Raw genomic sequence first — 16,538 nt, 5'->3', positions numbered from 1 at the left:
ATATGGAACGTCTGATCAATGGACCTGAATTTGCAATGTACCTACGAAGGTAGTCGCATCATGGTGATCAAGACTTCGAGTTCACAAAGACTTTAAATCTGGCGATGAAGACAAAATACCGCAGATTTTTATTTATAGTCTTTTATTTTTCCAAGAATTATGTCATGGCAATTATGCCTTATATCAATAAAATGACTTATTGTATTAACTCTTTCCCTCTAAGCGTACTCAAGAGTACTTGTGATGTCTAGGCAAGGTTTGATCTGAGAGAACGGTTTTAAAAGTGAGCAACGCTCCACCAAAATCTCGCCTTACCTTACCTGGTCACAACTAAATTGAAATTGCCGAACGGATAGAGTGACTACGATTTGTCTACGATTTGATTTTTATATTGGATTAGATTATGGTCACGAAACTTTGGTGTCATCATTGGATATTATTAATAAAGTATCGATTTATTTTATCTCATGTCGTAGACATGTTTTTCGAACTTTATTATTTCAAAGATATAAGAGCCAATGGTTTTCATGTGGAAATACATTGTGAGAATGGACAAGAGTTCCTTTGCATCACCTCTAATGACTACGGACATAAACGAGTATTAGAGAAACTTATGTGTCGCTCTAGTGGGTTGTATGCAACCACTATTCGAGTAATTGAATCCAACCATGTCATGAGAGATGATTTATGGGATTCCGACACGTATAGGCTTTGGCACGACCGTTTGGGACACCCAGGTCGTGACATGATGATCCGTATATTAAAGACTTCACACGGACATCCTTTTTTCAGAACGAAAGGAAGTAAAACTCGAAATTTGGATCAAGGAGGAGCACCTACGCCTCACGGCGCCTTCCCCCCCTCAAGTCCGGCCATCCCCGGTCGGCGCCGCCATCCCCCTGCGGCCCAAGGGTGGCTTTGACGCCACCCCTGCTTCCTTGACTCCCATTTTTACTTCTAAGGTCCATTGTGACTTCATGGCTCAACCAAAATCCTCATTGGTTGTTTCCAAAGCCCATCATTCGTTCTGCAAAGCCTGCTCTTTAGCAAAGTTAGGATCGAGACCATCCTATGCAAAGGACACCAAAGAAAATATACCATTCTTGCAAAGAATCCAAGGTGATATTTGTGGACCCATTCAACCACCATGCGGACCATTTAGATATTTTATGGTGTTGGTTGATGCATCGACACGCTGGTCACATGTCATGCTATTGTCCACAAGGAACGCTGCATTTGCTAAACTCCTAGCACAAATAATTAAGTTACGGGCTCACCACCCTGATCATCCCATTAAGTCTATAAGATTAGACAATGCTGGGGAGTTTACATCAAAGACTTTTGATGATTATTGCATGTCCATTGGGATTGATGTTGAACATCCTGTTCCTCATGTTCATACCCAAAATGGTCTCGCAGAAGCCACCATTAAACGACTACAAATGGTTGCTCGAGCATTGGTGATGCGCACCAATCTCCCTATTTCTGCTTGGGGCTATGCAATATTGCATGCAGCTGTGCTTATTCGTCTGAGGCCCACTGCCACTCAACCCTTCTCTGCGTCCCAGATGGTTACTAGGTATGAGCCTGATGTCTCACACTTACGCATATTTGGGTGTGCAGTCTATGTGCCTATTGCGCCGCCACAGCGCACCAAAATGGGTCCTCAAAGACGATTAGGCCTTTATGTTGGATATGATTCTCCAACGATTATCCGCTACATAGAACCCTTGACAGGCGATCTCTTTACCGCTAGATTTGCGGATTGTCACTTCGATGAGACAGTCTTCCCGTCGTTAGGGGGAGATAAGAACATCAATGTTCAACAGGAACGACAGGAATTGTCGTGGTCTGTCCCCACTCTGTCTCATCTTGATCCCCGAACCGCACAGTCAGAAATTGAAGTGCGGAGAATTCTCGATCTTCAGAACGTAGCAGATTCGATGCCTGATGCGTTTTCTGATATCACTAAAGTGACGAGATCACACATACCTGCTGCAAACGTGCCTGCAAGGATTGATGTCCCTAAAAGTAGAGGACATGACGCCAACTCAAGAATGCATGAGCATGGCGCCAACGTCCCATCTCTCAATGATGGTGACGTTGTGGCTAGGCCCACGGCTCCCGCCAAGAAGCGCGGGAGGCCCATAGGTTCGATGGATTCTCGCCCAAGAAAGAAAGCGAGTTCGGCACAAAATAATCCATTAATCATCGATGTAAATAATCCATCTCATGAGAATATTCCGGATTATGGTTATGTCCAAGAGACATCATTGGGGGACGCTCCAATGTCAGAACCAACTCCAGAGAATAGAGAGATCTCCATAAATTACACTAGTGTACATGAGATGATGGATAGAAATTCTATGGCGATTGATGATGCATTTGCATATCATATTGCAAAAGGAATTATAGAATATGATGATATCGAACCTCGCTCTGTTGAAGAATGTCAACAAAGAGCGGATTGGCCTAAATGGAAAGATGCAATCCAGGTTGAATTGGATTCACTAACAAAGAGACAGGTATTTGGGCCTGTAACGCAGACACCCCCAAGTGTAAAGCCTGTTGGCCATAAATGGGTCTTTGTTAGAAAGCGTAATGAGAAAAACGAGGTTGTTAGATACAAAGCCCACCTTGTGGCGCAAGGTTTCTCACAACGCCCTGGAATTGACTACGAGGAGACATATTCTCGCGTAATGGACGTCATAACGTTCCGCTACCTTGTCAGTTTGGTAGTTTCCGAAAAACTTGACATGCAGCTTATGGATGTGGTTACAGCATATCTCTATGGGGATCTAGATTCAGAGATATATATGAAGGTTCCAGATGGACTTCAATTACCCAAATCAAGTGGCTCTAAACCACGGAGCGCGTTTTCAATAAGATTAAAACGCTCACTATATGGATTAAAACAATCCGGACGGATGTGGTATAACCGTCTAAGTGACTACTTGATTGGGAAGGGATATATTAACAATGAAATATGCCCATGCGTGTTCATTAAAAGAACAAGTTCCGGATTTGCAATCGTAGCAGTTTATGTCGATGACATGAACCTAATTGGAACTCTAGATGAGTTGAAGGTAACTGCTAAATACTTGAAATCCGAATTTGAGATGAAAGATCTTGGGAAAACACGGTTTTGTCTCGGTTGAGAACTCGAGCACCGTAGTGATGGAATCTTGATCCATCAGTCTGCATATACTCAGAAAATCCTAAGGCGCTTTAATGAAGATAAAGCAAAGCCTACGAGTACTCCCATGATCGGCCGTAGTCTTGAGCCCGGAAAAGATCCGTTTCGTCCAAGGGATGAGGACGAAGAACCATTAGAGGCCGAGGTGCCCTATTTGAGTGCAATAGGCGCATTATTGTACTTAGCTCAATGCACAAGACCGGATATCTCATTCGCAGTGAACTTGTTAGCTCGACATAGCTCTGCGCCAACACGCCGCCATTGGATTGGTATAAAGACAATCTTTCGATACCTAAGAGGTACGATTGATATGGGCCTATTCTATCCCTACAGAGAGAAAAGGAATGACGGAAAATTGGGATTGGACCCCAAGAGGCAAAACGCCCCCGTCCATGGAATGGCCGCCGGCCATGTTGCCGCCGCCGGCGCCGCCACCGCTCATGGTGGCCGGCATTCTCCTATCTCCCTCCATCAAAACGACAATGATGTCTTGATGGGTTTTGCTGATGCAGGGTACCTCTCTGACCCTCACAAAGGTCGCTCCCAAACTGGTTATGTCTTTACCATGGGAAGCACTGCGATATCTTGGAGGTCTACAAAACAGACCCTTGTTGCTACTTCCTCAAATCATGCAGAGATTATTGCTCTACATGAAGCTGTACGTGAATGTATATGGCTAAGGTCCGTAATTCGACACATTCAAGGAAGTTGTGGTTTGAAGTCTACCACAAATGAACCTACATGCATTTATGAGGATAATGCAGCTTGTATTGAACAAATGAAGTTAGGTTTCATCAAGGGCGACAACACCAAGCATATATCGCCTAAGTTCTTTTATAATCAACAACAACAATCACTCCTAAAGATTGAAGTGAATCAAATCCGATCAGAGGATAATGTAGCGGACTTATTCACTAAGTCGTTACCTAAATCCACCTTCGAGAAACATGTGAAGAGCATCGGATTGAGAAAGTTATCCGAACTCCCACGATTATAGCAATCAGGGGGAGATATCGACATCAGGGGGAGTTATGATGTCTACATGTTCGATCTCGAAGAGTGAAGGACGTGTTGTGCTCTTTTTGTCCTTCGACCAGGGTTATTTTTATCCCACAGGGTTTTTGTTACCTGGCAAGGTTTTTAACGAGGCAACGAATGAAGCGTCACCACCAAGTTTGAAGCGGCACAAGGGGGAGTGTTGAAGGAATATCGATTTAGTGTGCCTTATCAAACTAGGAGTAGCAATAGGAGAGAATGTTCTAGATTTCCCAATCCTACACGGATTGGTATTCCTTGTAACATTAGAACTAGCACTTTGTAATCCCTATATATAGGGCTCCTATTCTCAATAATAAGAACACATCTCTCTCATCAATCTCTCTCAAATACATTATACTTAAACAGGCAAAGGATATTTATACTGGGCCATTGACATTGCGACCCATCTTACTGCCCAAGATTTATTGCATACAATCCAAGAGCTTTGTCCTATAGAAACAGCTCCAGACCCTCAAACTGAGAAAGATAATTCCAAGGAACTTGCCTTTATGAAACGTCACATGGATAGTGACCTCCAGTTTGAGTTCATAAATGAGGATAGCGCTATAAAGCTTTGGCAAGCGCTTCGCGAACGATATGGCAATATTCGTGACTCCATCCTTCCGAATACAGAAGCAGAATGGAACGATCTTCGCTTCTTTGAATTTGACATTGTCATGCAATTTTATTCGGAAGCTCTCAGCATCAAAGCAATGATGCGTCTCTGTGGAAAAACAATCACAGAAGACCAATTGATTGAGAAAACCCCCAATACCTTCCCCGTCTATGCTATGAGGTCCTCTGACTTATTCCGGACTCATGTAAATACAAGACGGATCATAAGTTTCCAACAGCTTATTGCAGCTATGGCCACTGCTGAAAGACATGGCAATGAACTTGTGAAAAGAGAAATTGATAGGCTTCAAGATAGCTATCAAGAGCATCGTCCTATGGCTAGAGAAAGTCGCCATCGACGTCATGATCCATACGATCGAAATGCTCAAGAAGGTAATCGCTCAAGGCGACAATCCCACGACCGTAGGAGGCGTGATTTTGAGGGAAATAGGGTTGGAAACCATGGAGCCAACGTTGGCCATGGGCACCACTTTCCAACGCCACCAGTCCTAGGGACTATGCATATTGCGCCAATGCGCCTCAATCAAGGGGGAATCCTCTTTATGGTGTCTATTTCTGATATGGAACGTCTGATCAATGGACCTGAATTTGCAATGTACCTACGAAGGTAGTCGCATCATGGTGATCAAGACTTCGAGTTCTCAAAGACTTTAAATCTGGCGATGAAGACAAAATACCGCAGATTTTTATTTATAGTCTTTTATTTTTCCAAGAATTATGTCATGGCAATTATGCCTTAAATCAATAAAATGACTTATTGTATTAACTCTTTCCCTCTAGGCGTACTCAAGAGTACTTGTGATGCCTCGGCAAGGTTTGATCTGAGAGAACGGTTTTAAAAGTGAGCAACGCTCCACCAAAATCTCGCCTTACCTTACCTGGTCACAACTAAATTGAAATTACCGAACGGATAGAGTGACTACGATTTGTCTACGATTTGATTTTTATATTGGATTAGATTATGGTCACGAAACTTTGGTGTCATCATTGGATATTATTAATAAAGTATCGATTTATTTTATCTCATGTCGTAGACATGTTTTTCGAACTTTATTATTTTAAAGATATAAGAGCCAATGGTTTTCATGCGGAAACGCATTGTGAGAATGGACAAGAGTTCCTTTGCATCACCTCTAATGACTACGGACGTAAAAGAGTCTTAGAGAAACTTATGTGTCGATCTAGTGGGTTGTATGCAACCACTATTCGAATCATTGAATCCAACCATGTCATGAGAGATGATTTATGGGATTTCGACACATATAGGCTTTGGCACGACCGTTTGGGACACCCAGGTCGTGACATGATGATCCGTATCTTAAAGACTTCACACGGACATCCCTTTTTCAGAACGAAAGGAAGTAAAACTCGAAATTTGGATCAAGGAGGAGCACCTGCGCCTCACGGCGCCTTTCCCCCTCAAGTCCGGCCATCCCCGGTCGGCGCCGCCATCCCCCTGCGGCCCAAGGGTGGCTTTGACGCCACCCCTGCTCCCTTGACTCCCATTTTTACTTCTAAGGTCCATTGTGACTTCATGGCTCAACCAAAATCCTCATTGGTTGTTTCCAAAGCCCATCATTCGTTCTGCAAAGCCTGCTCTTTAGCAAAGTTAGGATCGAGACCATCCTATGCAAAGGACACCAAAGAAAATATACCATTCTTGCAAAGAATCCAAGGTGATATTTGTGGACCCATTCAACCACCATGCGGACCATTTAGATATTTTATGGTGTTGGTTGATGCATCGACACGCTGGTCACATGTCATGCTATTGTCCACAAGGAACGCTGCATTTGCTAAACTCCTAGCACAAATAATTAAGTTACGGGCTCACCACCCTGATCATCCCATTAAGTCTATAAGATTAGACAATGCTGGGGAGTTTACATCAAAGACTTTTGATGATTATTGCATGTCCATTGGGATTGATGTTGAACATCCTGTTCCTCATGTTCATACCCAAAATGGTCTCGCAGAAGCCACCATTAAACGACTACAAATGGTTGCTCGAGCATTGGTGATGCGCACCAATCTCCCTATTTCTGCTTGGGGCTATGCAATATTGCATGCAGCTGTGCTTATTCGTCTGAGGCCCACTGCCACTCAACCCTTCTCTGCGTCCCAGATGGTTACTAGGTATGAGCCTGATGTCTCACACTTACGCATATTTGGGTGTGCAGTCTATGTGCCTATTGCGCCGCCACAGCGCACCAAAATGGGTCCTCAAAGACGATTAGGCCTTTATGTTGGATATGATTCTCCAACGATTATCCGCTACATAGAACCCTTGACAGGCGATCTCTTTACCGCTAGATTTGCGGATTGTCACTTCGATGAGACAGTCTTCCCGTCGTTAGGGGGAGATAAGAACATCAATGTTCAACAGGAACGACAGGAATTGTCGTGGTCTGTCCCCACTCTGTCTCATCTTGATCCCCGAACCGCACAGTCAGAAATTGAAGTGCGGAGAATTCTCGATCTTCAGAACGTAGCAGATTCGATGCCTGATGCGTTTTCTGATATCACTAAAGTGACGAGATCACACATACCTGCTGCAAACGTGCCTGCAAGGATTGATGTCCCTAAAAGTAGAGGACATGACGCCAACTCAAGAATGCATGAGCATGGCGCCAACGTCCCATCTCTCAATGATGGTGACGTTGTGGCTAGGCCCACGGCTCCCGCCAAGAAGCGCGGGAGGCCCATAGGTTCGATGGATTCTCGCCCAAGAAAGAAAGCGAGTTCGGCACAAAATAATCCATTAATCATCGATGTAAATAATCCATCTCATGAGAATATTCCGGATTATGGTTATGTCCAAGAGACATCATTGGGGGACGCTCCAATGTCAGAACCAACTCCAGAGAATAGAGAGATCTCCATAAATTACACTAGTGTACATGAGATGATGGATAGAAATTCTATGGCGATTGATGATGCATTTGCATATCATATTGCAAAAGGAATTATAGAATATGATGATATCGAACCTCGCTCTGTTGAAGAATGTCAACAAAGAGCGGATTGGCCTAAATGGAAAGATGCAATCCAGGTTGAATTGGATTCACTAACAAAGAGACAGGTATTTGGGCCTGTAACGCAGACACCCCCAAGTGTAAAGCCTGTTGGCCATAAATGGGTCTTTGTTAGAAAGCGTAATGAGAAAAACGAGGTTGTTAGATACAAAGCCCACCTTGTGGCGCAAGGTTTCTCACAACGCCCTGGAATTGACTACGAGGAGACATATTCTCCCGTAATGGACGTCATAACGTTCCGCTACCTTGTCAGTTTGGTAGTTTCCGAAAAACTTGACATGCAGCTTATGGATGTGGTTACAGCATATCTCTATGGGGATCTAGATTCAGAGATATATATGAAGGTTCCAGATGGACTTCAATTACCCAAATCAAGTGGCTCTAAACCACGGAGCGCGTTTTCAATAAGATTAAAACGCTCACTATATGGATTAAAACAATCCGGACGGATGTGGTATAACCGTCTAAGTGACTACTTGATTGGGAAGGGATATATTAACAATGAAATATGCCCATGCGTGTTCATTAAAAGAACAAGTTCCGGATTTGCAATCGTAGCAGTTTATGTCGATGACATGAACCTAATTGGAACTCTAGATGAGTTGAAGGTAACTGCTAAATACTTGAAATCCGAATTTGAGATGAAAGATCTTGGGAAAACACGGTTTTGTCTCGGTTGAGAACTCGAGCACCGTAGTGATGGAATCTTGATCCATCAGTCTGCATATACTCAGAAAATCCTAAGGCGCTTTAATGAAGATAAAGCAAAGCCTACGAGTACTCCCATGATCGGCCGTAGTCTTGAGCCCGGAAAAGATCCGTTTCGTCCAAGGGATGAGGACGAAGAACCATTAGAGGCCGAGGTGCCCTATTTGAGTGCAATAGGCGCATTATTGTACTTAGCTCAATGCACAAGACCGGATATCTCATTCGCAGTGAACTTGTTAGCTCGACATAGCTCTGCGCCAACACGCCGCCATTGGATTGGTATAAAGACAATCTTTCGATACCTAAGAGGTACGATTGATATGGGCCTATTCTATCCCTACAGAGAGAAAAGGAATGACGGAAAATTGGGATTGGACCCCAAGAGGCAAAACGCCCCCGTCCATGGAATGGCCGCCGGCCATGTTGCCGCCGCCGGCGCCGCCACCGCTCATGGTGGCCGGCATTCTCCTATCTCCCTCCATCAAAACGACAATGATGTCTTGATGGGTTTTGCTGATGCAGGGTACCTCTCTGACCCTCACAAAGGTCGCTCCCAAACTGGTTATGTCTTTACCATGGGAAGCACTGCGATATCTTGGAGGTCTACAAAACAGACCCTTGTTGCTACTTCCTCAAATCATGCAGAGATTATTGCTCTACATGAAGCTGTACGTGAATGTATATGGCTAAGGTCCGTAATTCGACACATTCAAGGAAGTTGTGGTTTGAAGTCTACCACAAATGAACCTACATGCATTTATGAGGATAATGCAGCTTGTATTGAACAAATGAAGTTAGGTTTCATCAAGGGCGACAACACCAAGCATATATCGCCTAAGTTCTTTTATAATCAACAACAACAATCACTCCTAAAGATTGAAGTGAATCAAATCCGATCAGAGGATAATGTAGCGGACTTATTCACTAAGTCGTTACCTAAATCCACCTTCGAGAAACATGTGAAGAGCATCGGATTGAGAAAGTTATCCGAACTCCCACGATTATAGCAATCAGGGGGAGATATCGACATCAGGGGGAGTTATGATGTCTACATGTTCGATCTCGAAGAGTGAAGGACGTGTTGTGCTCTTTTTGTCCTTCGACCAGGGTTATTTTTATCCCACAGGGTTTTTGTTACCTGGCAAGGTTTTTAACGAGGCAACGAATGAAGCGTCACCACCAAGTTTGAAGCGGCACAAGGGGGAGTGTTGAAGGAATATCGATTTAGTGTGCCTTATCAAACTAGGAGTAGCAATAGGAGAGAATGTTCTAGATTTCCCAATCCTACACGGATTGGTATTCCTTGTAACATTAGAACTAGCACTTTGTAATCCCTATATATAGGGCTCCTATTCTCAATAATAAGAACACATCTCTCTCATCAATCTCTCTCAAATACATTATACTTAAACAGGCAAAGGATATTTATACTGGGCCATTGACATTGCGACCCATCTTACTGCCCAAGATTTATTGCATACAATCCAAGAGCTTTGTCCTATAGAAACAGCTCCAGACCCTCAAACTGAGAAAGATAATTCCAAGGAACTTGCCTTTATGAAACGTCACATGGATAGTGACCTCCAGTTTGAGTTCATAAATGAGGATAGCGCTATAAAGCTTTGGCAAGCGCTTCGCGAACGATATGGCAATATTCGTGACTCCATCCTTCCGAATACAGAAGCAGAATGGAACGATCTTCGCTTCTTTGAATTTGACATTGTCATGCAATTTTATTCGGAAGCTCTCAGCATCAAAGCAATGATGCGTCTCTGTGGAAAAACAATCACAGAAGACCAATTGATTGAGAAAACCCCCAATACCTTCCCCGTCTATGCTATGAGGTCCTCTGACTTATTCCGGACTCATGTAAATACAAGACGGATCATAAGTTTCCAACAGCTTATTGCAGCTATGGCCACTGCTGAAAGACATGGCAATGAACTTGTGAAAAGAGAAATTGATAGGCTTCAAGATAGCTATCAAGAGCATCGTCCTATGGCTAGAGAAAGTCGCCATCGACGTCATGATCCATACGATCGAAATGCTCAAGAAGGTAATCGCTCAAGGCGACAATCCCACGACCGTAGGAGGCGTGATTTTGAGGGAAATAGGGTTGGAAACCATGGAGCCAACGTTGGCCATGGGCACCACTTTCCAACGCCACCAGTCCTAGGGACTATGCATATTGCGCCAATGCGCCTCAATCAAGGGGGAATCCTCTTTATGGTGTCTATTTCTGATATGGAACGTCTGATCAATGGACCTGAATTTGCAATGTACCTACGAAGGTAGTCGCATCATGGTGATCAAGACTTCGAGTTCTCAAAGACTTTAAATCTGGCGATGAAGACAAAATACCGCAGATTTTTATTTATAGTCTTTTATTTTTCCAAGAATTATGTCATGGCAATTATGCCTTAAATCAATAAAATGACTTATTGTATTAACTCTTTCCCTCTAGGCGTACTCAAGAGTACTTGTGATGCCTCGGCAAGGTTTGATCTGAGAGAACGGTTTTAAAAGTGAGCAACGCTCCACCAAAATCTCGCCTTACCTTACCTGGTCACAACTAAATTGAAATTACCGAACGGATAGAGTGACTACGATTTGTCTACGATTTGATTTTTATATTGGATTAGATTATGGTCACGAAACTTTGGTGTCATCATTGGATATTATTAATAAAGTATCGATTTATTTTATCTCATGTCGTAGACATGTTTTTCGAACTTTATTATTTTAAAGATATAAGAGCCAATGGTTTTCATGCGGAAACGCATTGTGAGAATGGACAAGAGTTCCTTTGCATCACCTCTAATGACTACGGACGTAAAAGAGTCTTAGAGAAACTTATGTGTCGATCTAGTGGGTTGTATGCAACCACTATTCGAATCATTGAATCCAACCATGTCATGAGAGATGATTTATGGGATTTCGACACATATAGGCTTTGGCACGACCGTTTGGGACACCCAGGTCGTGACATGATGATCCGTATCTTAAAGACTTCACACGGACATCCCTTTTTCAGAACGAAAGGAAGTAAAACTCGAAATTTGGATCAAGGAGGAGCACCTGCGCCTCACGGCGCCTTTCCCCTCAAGTCCGGCCATCCCCGGTCGGCGCCGCCATCCCCCTGCGGCCCAAGGGTGGCTTTGACGCCACCCCTGCTCCCTTGACTCCCATTTTTACTTCTAAGGTCCATTGTGACTTCATGGCTCAACCAAAATCCTCATTGGTTGTTTCCAAAGCCCATCATTCGTTCTGCAAAGCCTGCTCTTTAGCAAAGTTAGGATCGAGACCATCCTATGCAAAGGACACCAAAGAAAATATACCATTCTTGCAAAGAATCCAAGGTGATATTTATGGACCTATTCAACCACCATGCGGACCATTTCGATATTTTATGGTGTTGGTTGATGCATCGACACGCTGGTCACATGTCATGCTATTGTCCACAAGGAACGCTGCATTTGCTAAACTCCTAGCACAAATAATTAAGTTACGGGCTCACCACCCTGATCATCCCATTAAGTCTATAAGATTAGACAATGCTGGGGAGTTTACATCAAAGACTTTTGATGATTATTGCATGTCCATTGGGATTGATGTTGAACATCCTGTTCCTCATGTTCATACCCAAAATGGTCTCGCAGAAGCCACCATTAAACGACTACAAATGGTTGCTCGAGCATTGGTGATGCGCACCAATCTCCCTATTTCTGCTTGGGGCTATGCAATATTGCATGCAGCTGTGCTTATTCGTCTGAGGCCCACTGCCACTCAACCCTTCTCTGCGTCCCAGATGGTTACTGGGTATGAGCCTGATGTCTCACACTTACGCATATTTGGGTGTGCAGTCTATGTGCCTATTGCGCCGCCACAGCGCACCAAAATGGGTCCTCAAAGACGATTAGGCCTTTATGTTGGATATGATTCTCCAACGATTATCCGCTACATAGAACCCTTGACAGGCGATCTCTTTACCGCTAGATTTGCGGATTGTCACTTCGATGAGACAGTCTTCCCGTCGTTAGGGGGAGATAAGAACATCAATGTTCAACAGGAACGACAGGAATTGTCGTGGTCTGTCCCCACTCTGTCTCATCTTGATCCCCGAACCGCACAGTCAGAAATTGAAGTGCGGAGAATTCTCGATCTTCAGAACGTAGCAGATTCGATGCCTGATGCGTTTTCTGATATCACTAAAGTGACGAGATCACACATACCTGCTGCAAACGTGCCTGCAAGGATTGATGTCCCTAAAAGTAGAGGACATGACGCCAACTCAAGAATGCATGAGCATGGCGCCAACGTCCCATCTCTCAATGATGGTGACGTTGTGGCTAGGCCCACGGCTCCCGCCAAGAAGCGCGGGAGGCCCATAGGTTCGATGGATTCTCGCCCAAGAAAGAAAGCGAGTTCGGCACAAAATAATCCATTAATCATCGATGTAAATAATCCATCTCATGAGAATATTCCGGATTATGGTTATGTCCAAGAGACATCATTGGGGGACGCTCCAATGTCAGAACCAACTCCAGAGAATAGAGAGATCTCCATAAATTACACTAGTGTACATGAGATGATGGATAGAAATTCTATGGCGATTGATGATGCATTTGCATATCATATTGCAAAAGGAATTATAGAATATGATGATATCGAACCTCGCTCTGTTGAAGAATGTCAACAAAGAGCGGATTGGCCTAAATGGAAAGATGCAATCCAGGTTGAATTGGATTCACTAACAAAGAGACAGGTATTTGGGCCTGTAACGCAGACACCCCCAAAAGTAAAGCCTGTTGGCCATAAATGGGTCTTTGTTAGAAAGCGTAATGAGAAAAACGAGGTTGTTAGATACAAAGCCCGCCTTGTGGCGCAAGGTTTCTCACAACGCCCTGGAATTGACTACGAGGAGACATATTCTCGCGTAATGGACGTTATAACGTTCCGCTACCTTGTCAGTTTGGTAGTTTCCGAAAAACTTGACATGCAGCTTATGGATGTGGTTACAGCATATCTCTATGGGGATCTAGATTCAGAGATATATATGAAGGTTCCAGATGGACTTCAATTACCCAAATCAAGTGGCTCTAAACCACGGAGCGCGTTTTCAATAAGATTAAAACGCTCACTATATAGATTAAAACAATCCGGACGGATGTGGTATAACCGTCTAAGTGACTACTTGATTGGGAAGGGATATATTAACAATGAAATATGCCCATGCGTGTTCATTAAAAGAACAAGTTCCGGATTTGCAATCGTAGTAGTTTATGTCGATGACATGAACCTAATTGGAACTCTAGATGAGTTGAAGGAAACTGCTAGATACTTGAAATCCGAATTTGAGATGAAAGATCTTGGGAAAACACGGTTTTGTCTCGGTTTAGAACTCGAGCACCGTAGTGATGGAATCTTGATCCATCAGTCTGCATATACTCAGAAAATCCTAAGGCGCTTTAATGAAGATAAAGCAAAGCCTACGAGTACTCCCATGATCGGCCTTAGTCTTGAGCCCGGAAAAGATCCGTTTCGTCCAAGGGATGAGGACGAAGAACCATTAGAGGCCGAGGTGCCCTATTTGAGTGCAATAGGCGCATTATTGTACTTAGCTCAATGCACAAGACCGGATATCTCATTCGCAGTGAACTTGTTAGCTCGACATAGCTCTGCGCCAACACGCCGCAATTGGATTGGTATAAAGACAATCTTTCGATACCTAAGAGGTACGATTGATATGGGCCTATTCTATCCCTACAGAGAGAAAAGGAATGACGGAAAATTGGGATTGGACCCCAAAAGGCAAAACGCCCCCGTCCATGGAATGGCCGCCGGCCATGTTGCCGCCGCCGGCGCCGCCACCGCTCATGGTGGCCGGCGTTCTCCTATCTCCCTCCATCAAAACGACAATGATGTCTTGATGGGTTTTGCTGATGCAGGGTACCTCTCTGACCCTCACAAAGGTCGCTCCCAAACTGGTTATGTCTTTACCATGGGAAGCACTGCGATATCTTGGAGGTCTACAAAACAGACCCTTGTTGCTACTTCCTCAAATCATGCAGAGATTATTGCTCTACATGAAGCTGTACGTGAATGTGTATGGCTAAGGTTTGTAATTCGACACATTCAAGGAAGTTGTGGTTTGAAGTCTACCACAAATGAACCTACATGCATTTATGAGGATAATGCAGCTTGTATTGAACAAATGAAGTTAGGTTTCATCAAGGGCGACAACACCAAGCATATATCGCCTAAGTTCTTTTATAATCAGCAACAACAATCACTTCTAAAGATTGAAGTGAATCAAATCCGATCAGAGGATAATGTAGCGGACTTATTCACTAAGTCGTTACCTAAATCCACCTTCGAGAAACATGTGAAGAGCATCGGATTGAGAAAGTTATCCGAACTCCCACGATTATAGCAATCAGGGGGAGATATCGACATCAGGGGGAGTTATGATGTCTGCATGTTCGATCTCGAAGAGTGAAGGACGTGTTGTGCTCTTTTTGTCCTTCTACCAGGGTTATTTTTATCCCACAGGGTTTTTGTTACCTGGCAAGGTTTTTAACGAGGCAATGGATGAAGCGTCACCACCAAGTTTGAAGCGGCACAAGGGGGAGTGTTGAAGGAATATCGATTTAGTGTGCCTTATCAAACTAGGAGTAGCAATAGGAGAGAAGGTTCTAGATTTCCCAATCCTACACGGATTGGTATTCCTTGTAACATTAGAACTAGCACTTTGTAATCCCTATATATAGGGCTCCTATTCTCAATAATAAGAACACATCTCTCTCATCAATCTCTCTCAAATACATTATACTTAAACACAAACATTAATCAAATGGTAGCAGCAATTTTTTTTTTTTTGAAAAACCCAACAACGCCAGTTTAAGGTTTTGTGTTTTAAGCCTTATCTAGGCCGCGAGAAATAGTAGAACAGAGTTCCAGAACAGATTTCGGCCTTCGCACTTCTAAAACGCAGCAAATTCGAACCCTAAGTCCCTAACCCAGAAAAATGATAAAACATTAGCAAAACCTTGGTATGAACAAACCTGGAGAATGGAGTTCTTGGCATAGCTGTTGGGGCCATCTCCCCCAGTCATAGGATGTTCTTCACAGACTTTACTGGGATCCTCTGCTGCCATCTTTATGTTTCTCTCTGTATATTTCATAAGGGACATCAATGTTAGTCATGTGTACTGCTTGACAATTGACACTAACAAAAAGACGATATGAATTATCAACAAAAGAAAGAAGGTGAGCTGCGAAATTAACCAAGTAAAAGTCAAGGAAATGTCATTGGCAATGACGTGGTTTTGTGAAGCACATAGCCTATCTTTAAAGAAATGTTCTCTCACTTGGTTTTAAATTATTTGTCAGATCTATATGTATGCAGTTATATACTGATTAAAATCTAGATTATCTAGAGAGTATGATGCTGATCAATGGCACTACTCAGTGCCAGAAGCCTGTGAACTACTGCTTCAAACATTAATCTACTGCTCTCTCTCTCTCTCTATTGAGAAGTTTGAGATTTTGTGTTGCGGTAGCATCGTTATGTACAGCTACTTGATGCACTGGAGATTAATTAAGAAAAGTGGAAGACACTACTGTTATTTTTTGTTACTTAAAAGTAAGTTCATTTCAGATTGGTATCTAGTTATTTTAGCTTAAATTGATTGCACTTAAATTATTAAATTTCATCTGGTTTTTGCCACCTGATCCTGAGATTGTTCATTACATCATCAGTTATGTAAGACATGATTTAGACAGGGCCTTAGAATATCAATATTGCATTAGACAATCTAGAGAAAGCCTCAAAAGTCTTAAGGAGGGAGTATTTAACTCATTATCATTACCAGTAATTATTATTTATGGACAAAAATATAATCAACGTCCATTTACGGTCAAAA

At 43.1% G+C, this 16,538-nt stretch overlaps 1 protein-coding gene across 4 annotated transcripts in view; it reads right to left on the bottom strand.

Annotated features, from left to right (window-relative positions):
• The window catches only part of LOC112175169 (loganic acid O-methyltransferase), a 35,853-nt gene that overhangs the window by 13,533 nt on the left and 5,782 nt on the right, over nt 1-16,538 (bottom strand). For 3 of the 4 annotated variants that reach the window (XR_005803145.1, XM_024312830.2, XM_040510570.1), the window contains exon 1: nt 15,678-15,860. Coding sequence is in view for 3 of the 4 variants with exons in the window: in XM_024312830.2 (XP_024168598.2) it covers nt 15,678-15,806 (129 nt within the window). In the remaining variant the exon portion in view is untranslated. Of the gene's footprint in view, nt 1-15,677; nt 15,861-16,538 lie in introns of those variants that run through there. The other variant, XM_040510571.1, reaches the window with a different exon arrangement.

Source organism: Rosa chinensis, chromosome 7 (assembly GCF_002994745.2).
Source record: "Rosa chinensis cultivar Old Blush chromosome 7, RchiOBHm-V2, whole genome shotgun sequence".
Taxonomy (NCBI): domain Eukaryota; kingdom Viridiplantae; phylum Streptophyta; class Magnoliopsida; order Rosales; family Rosaceae; genus Rosa; species Rosa chinensis.
The sequence above is the reverse complement of the archived record's forward strand: the minus strand, read 5'-3'. Positions and strand labels throughout refer to the sequence as shown.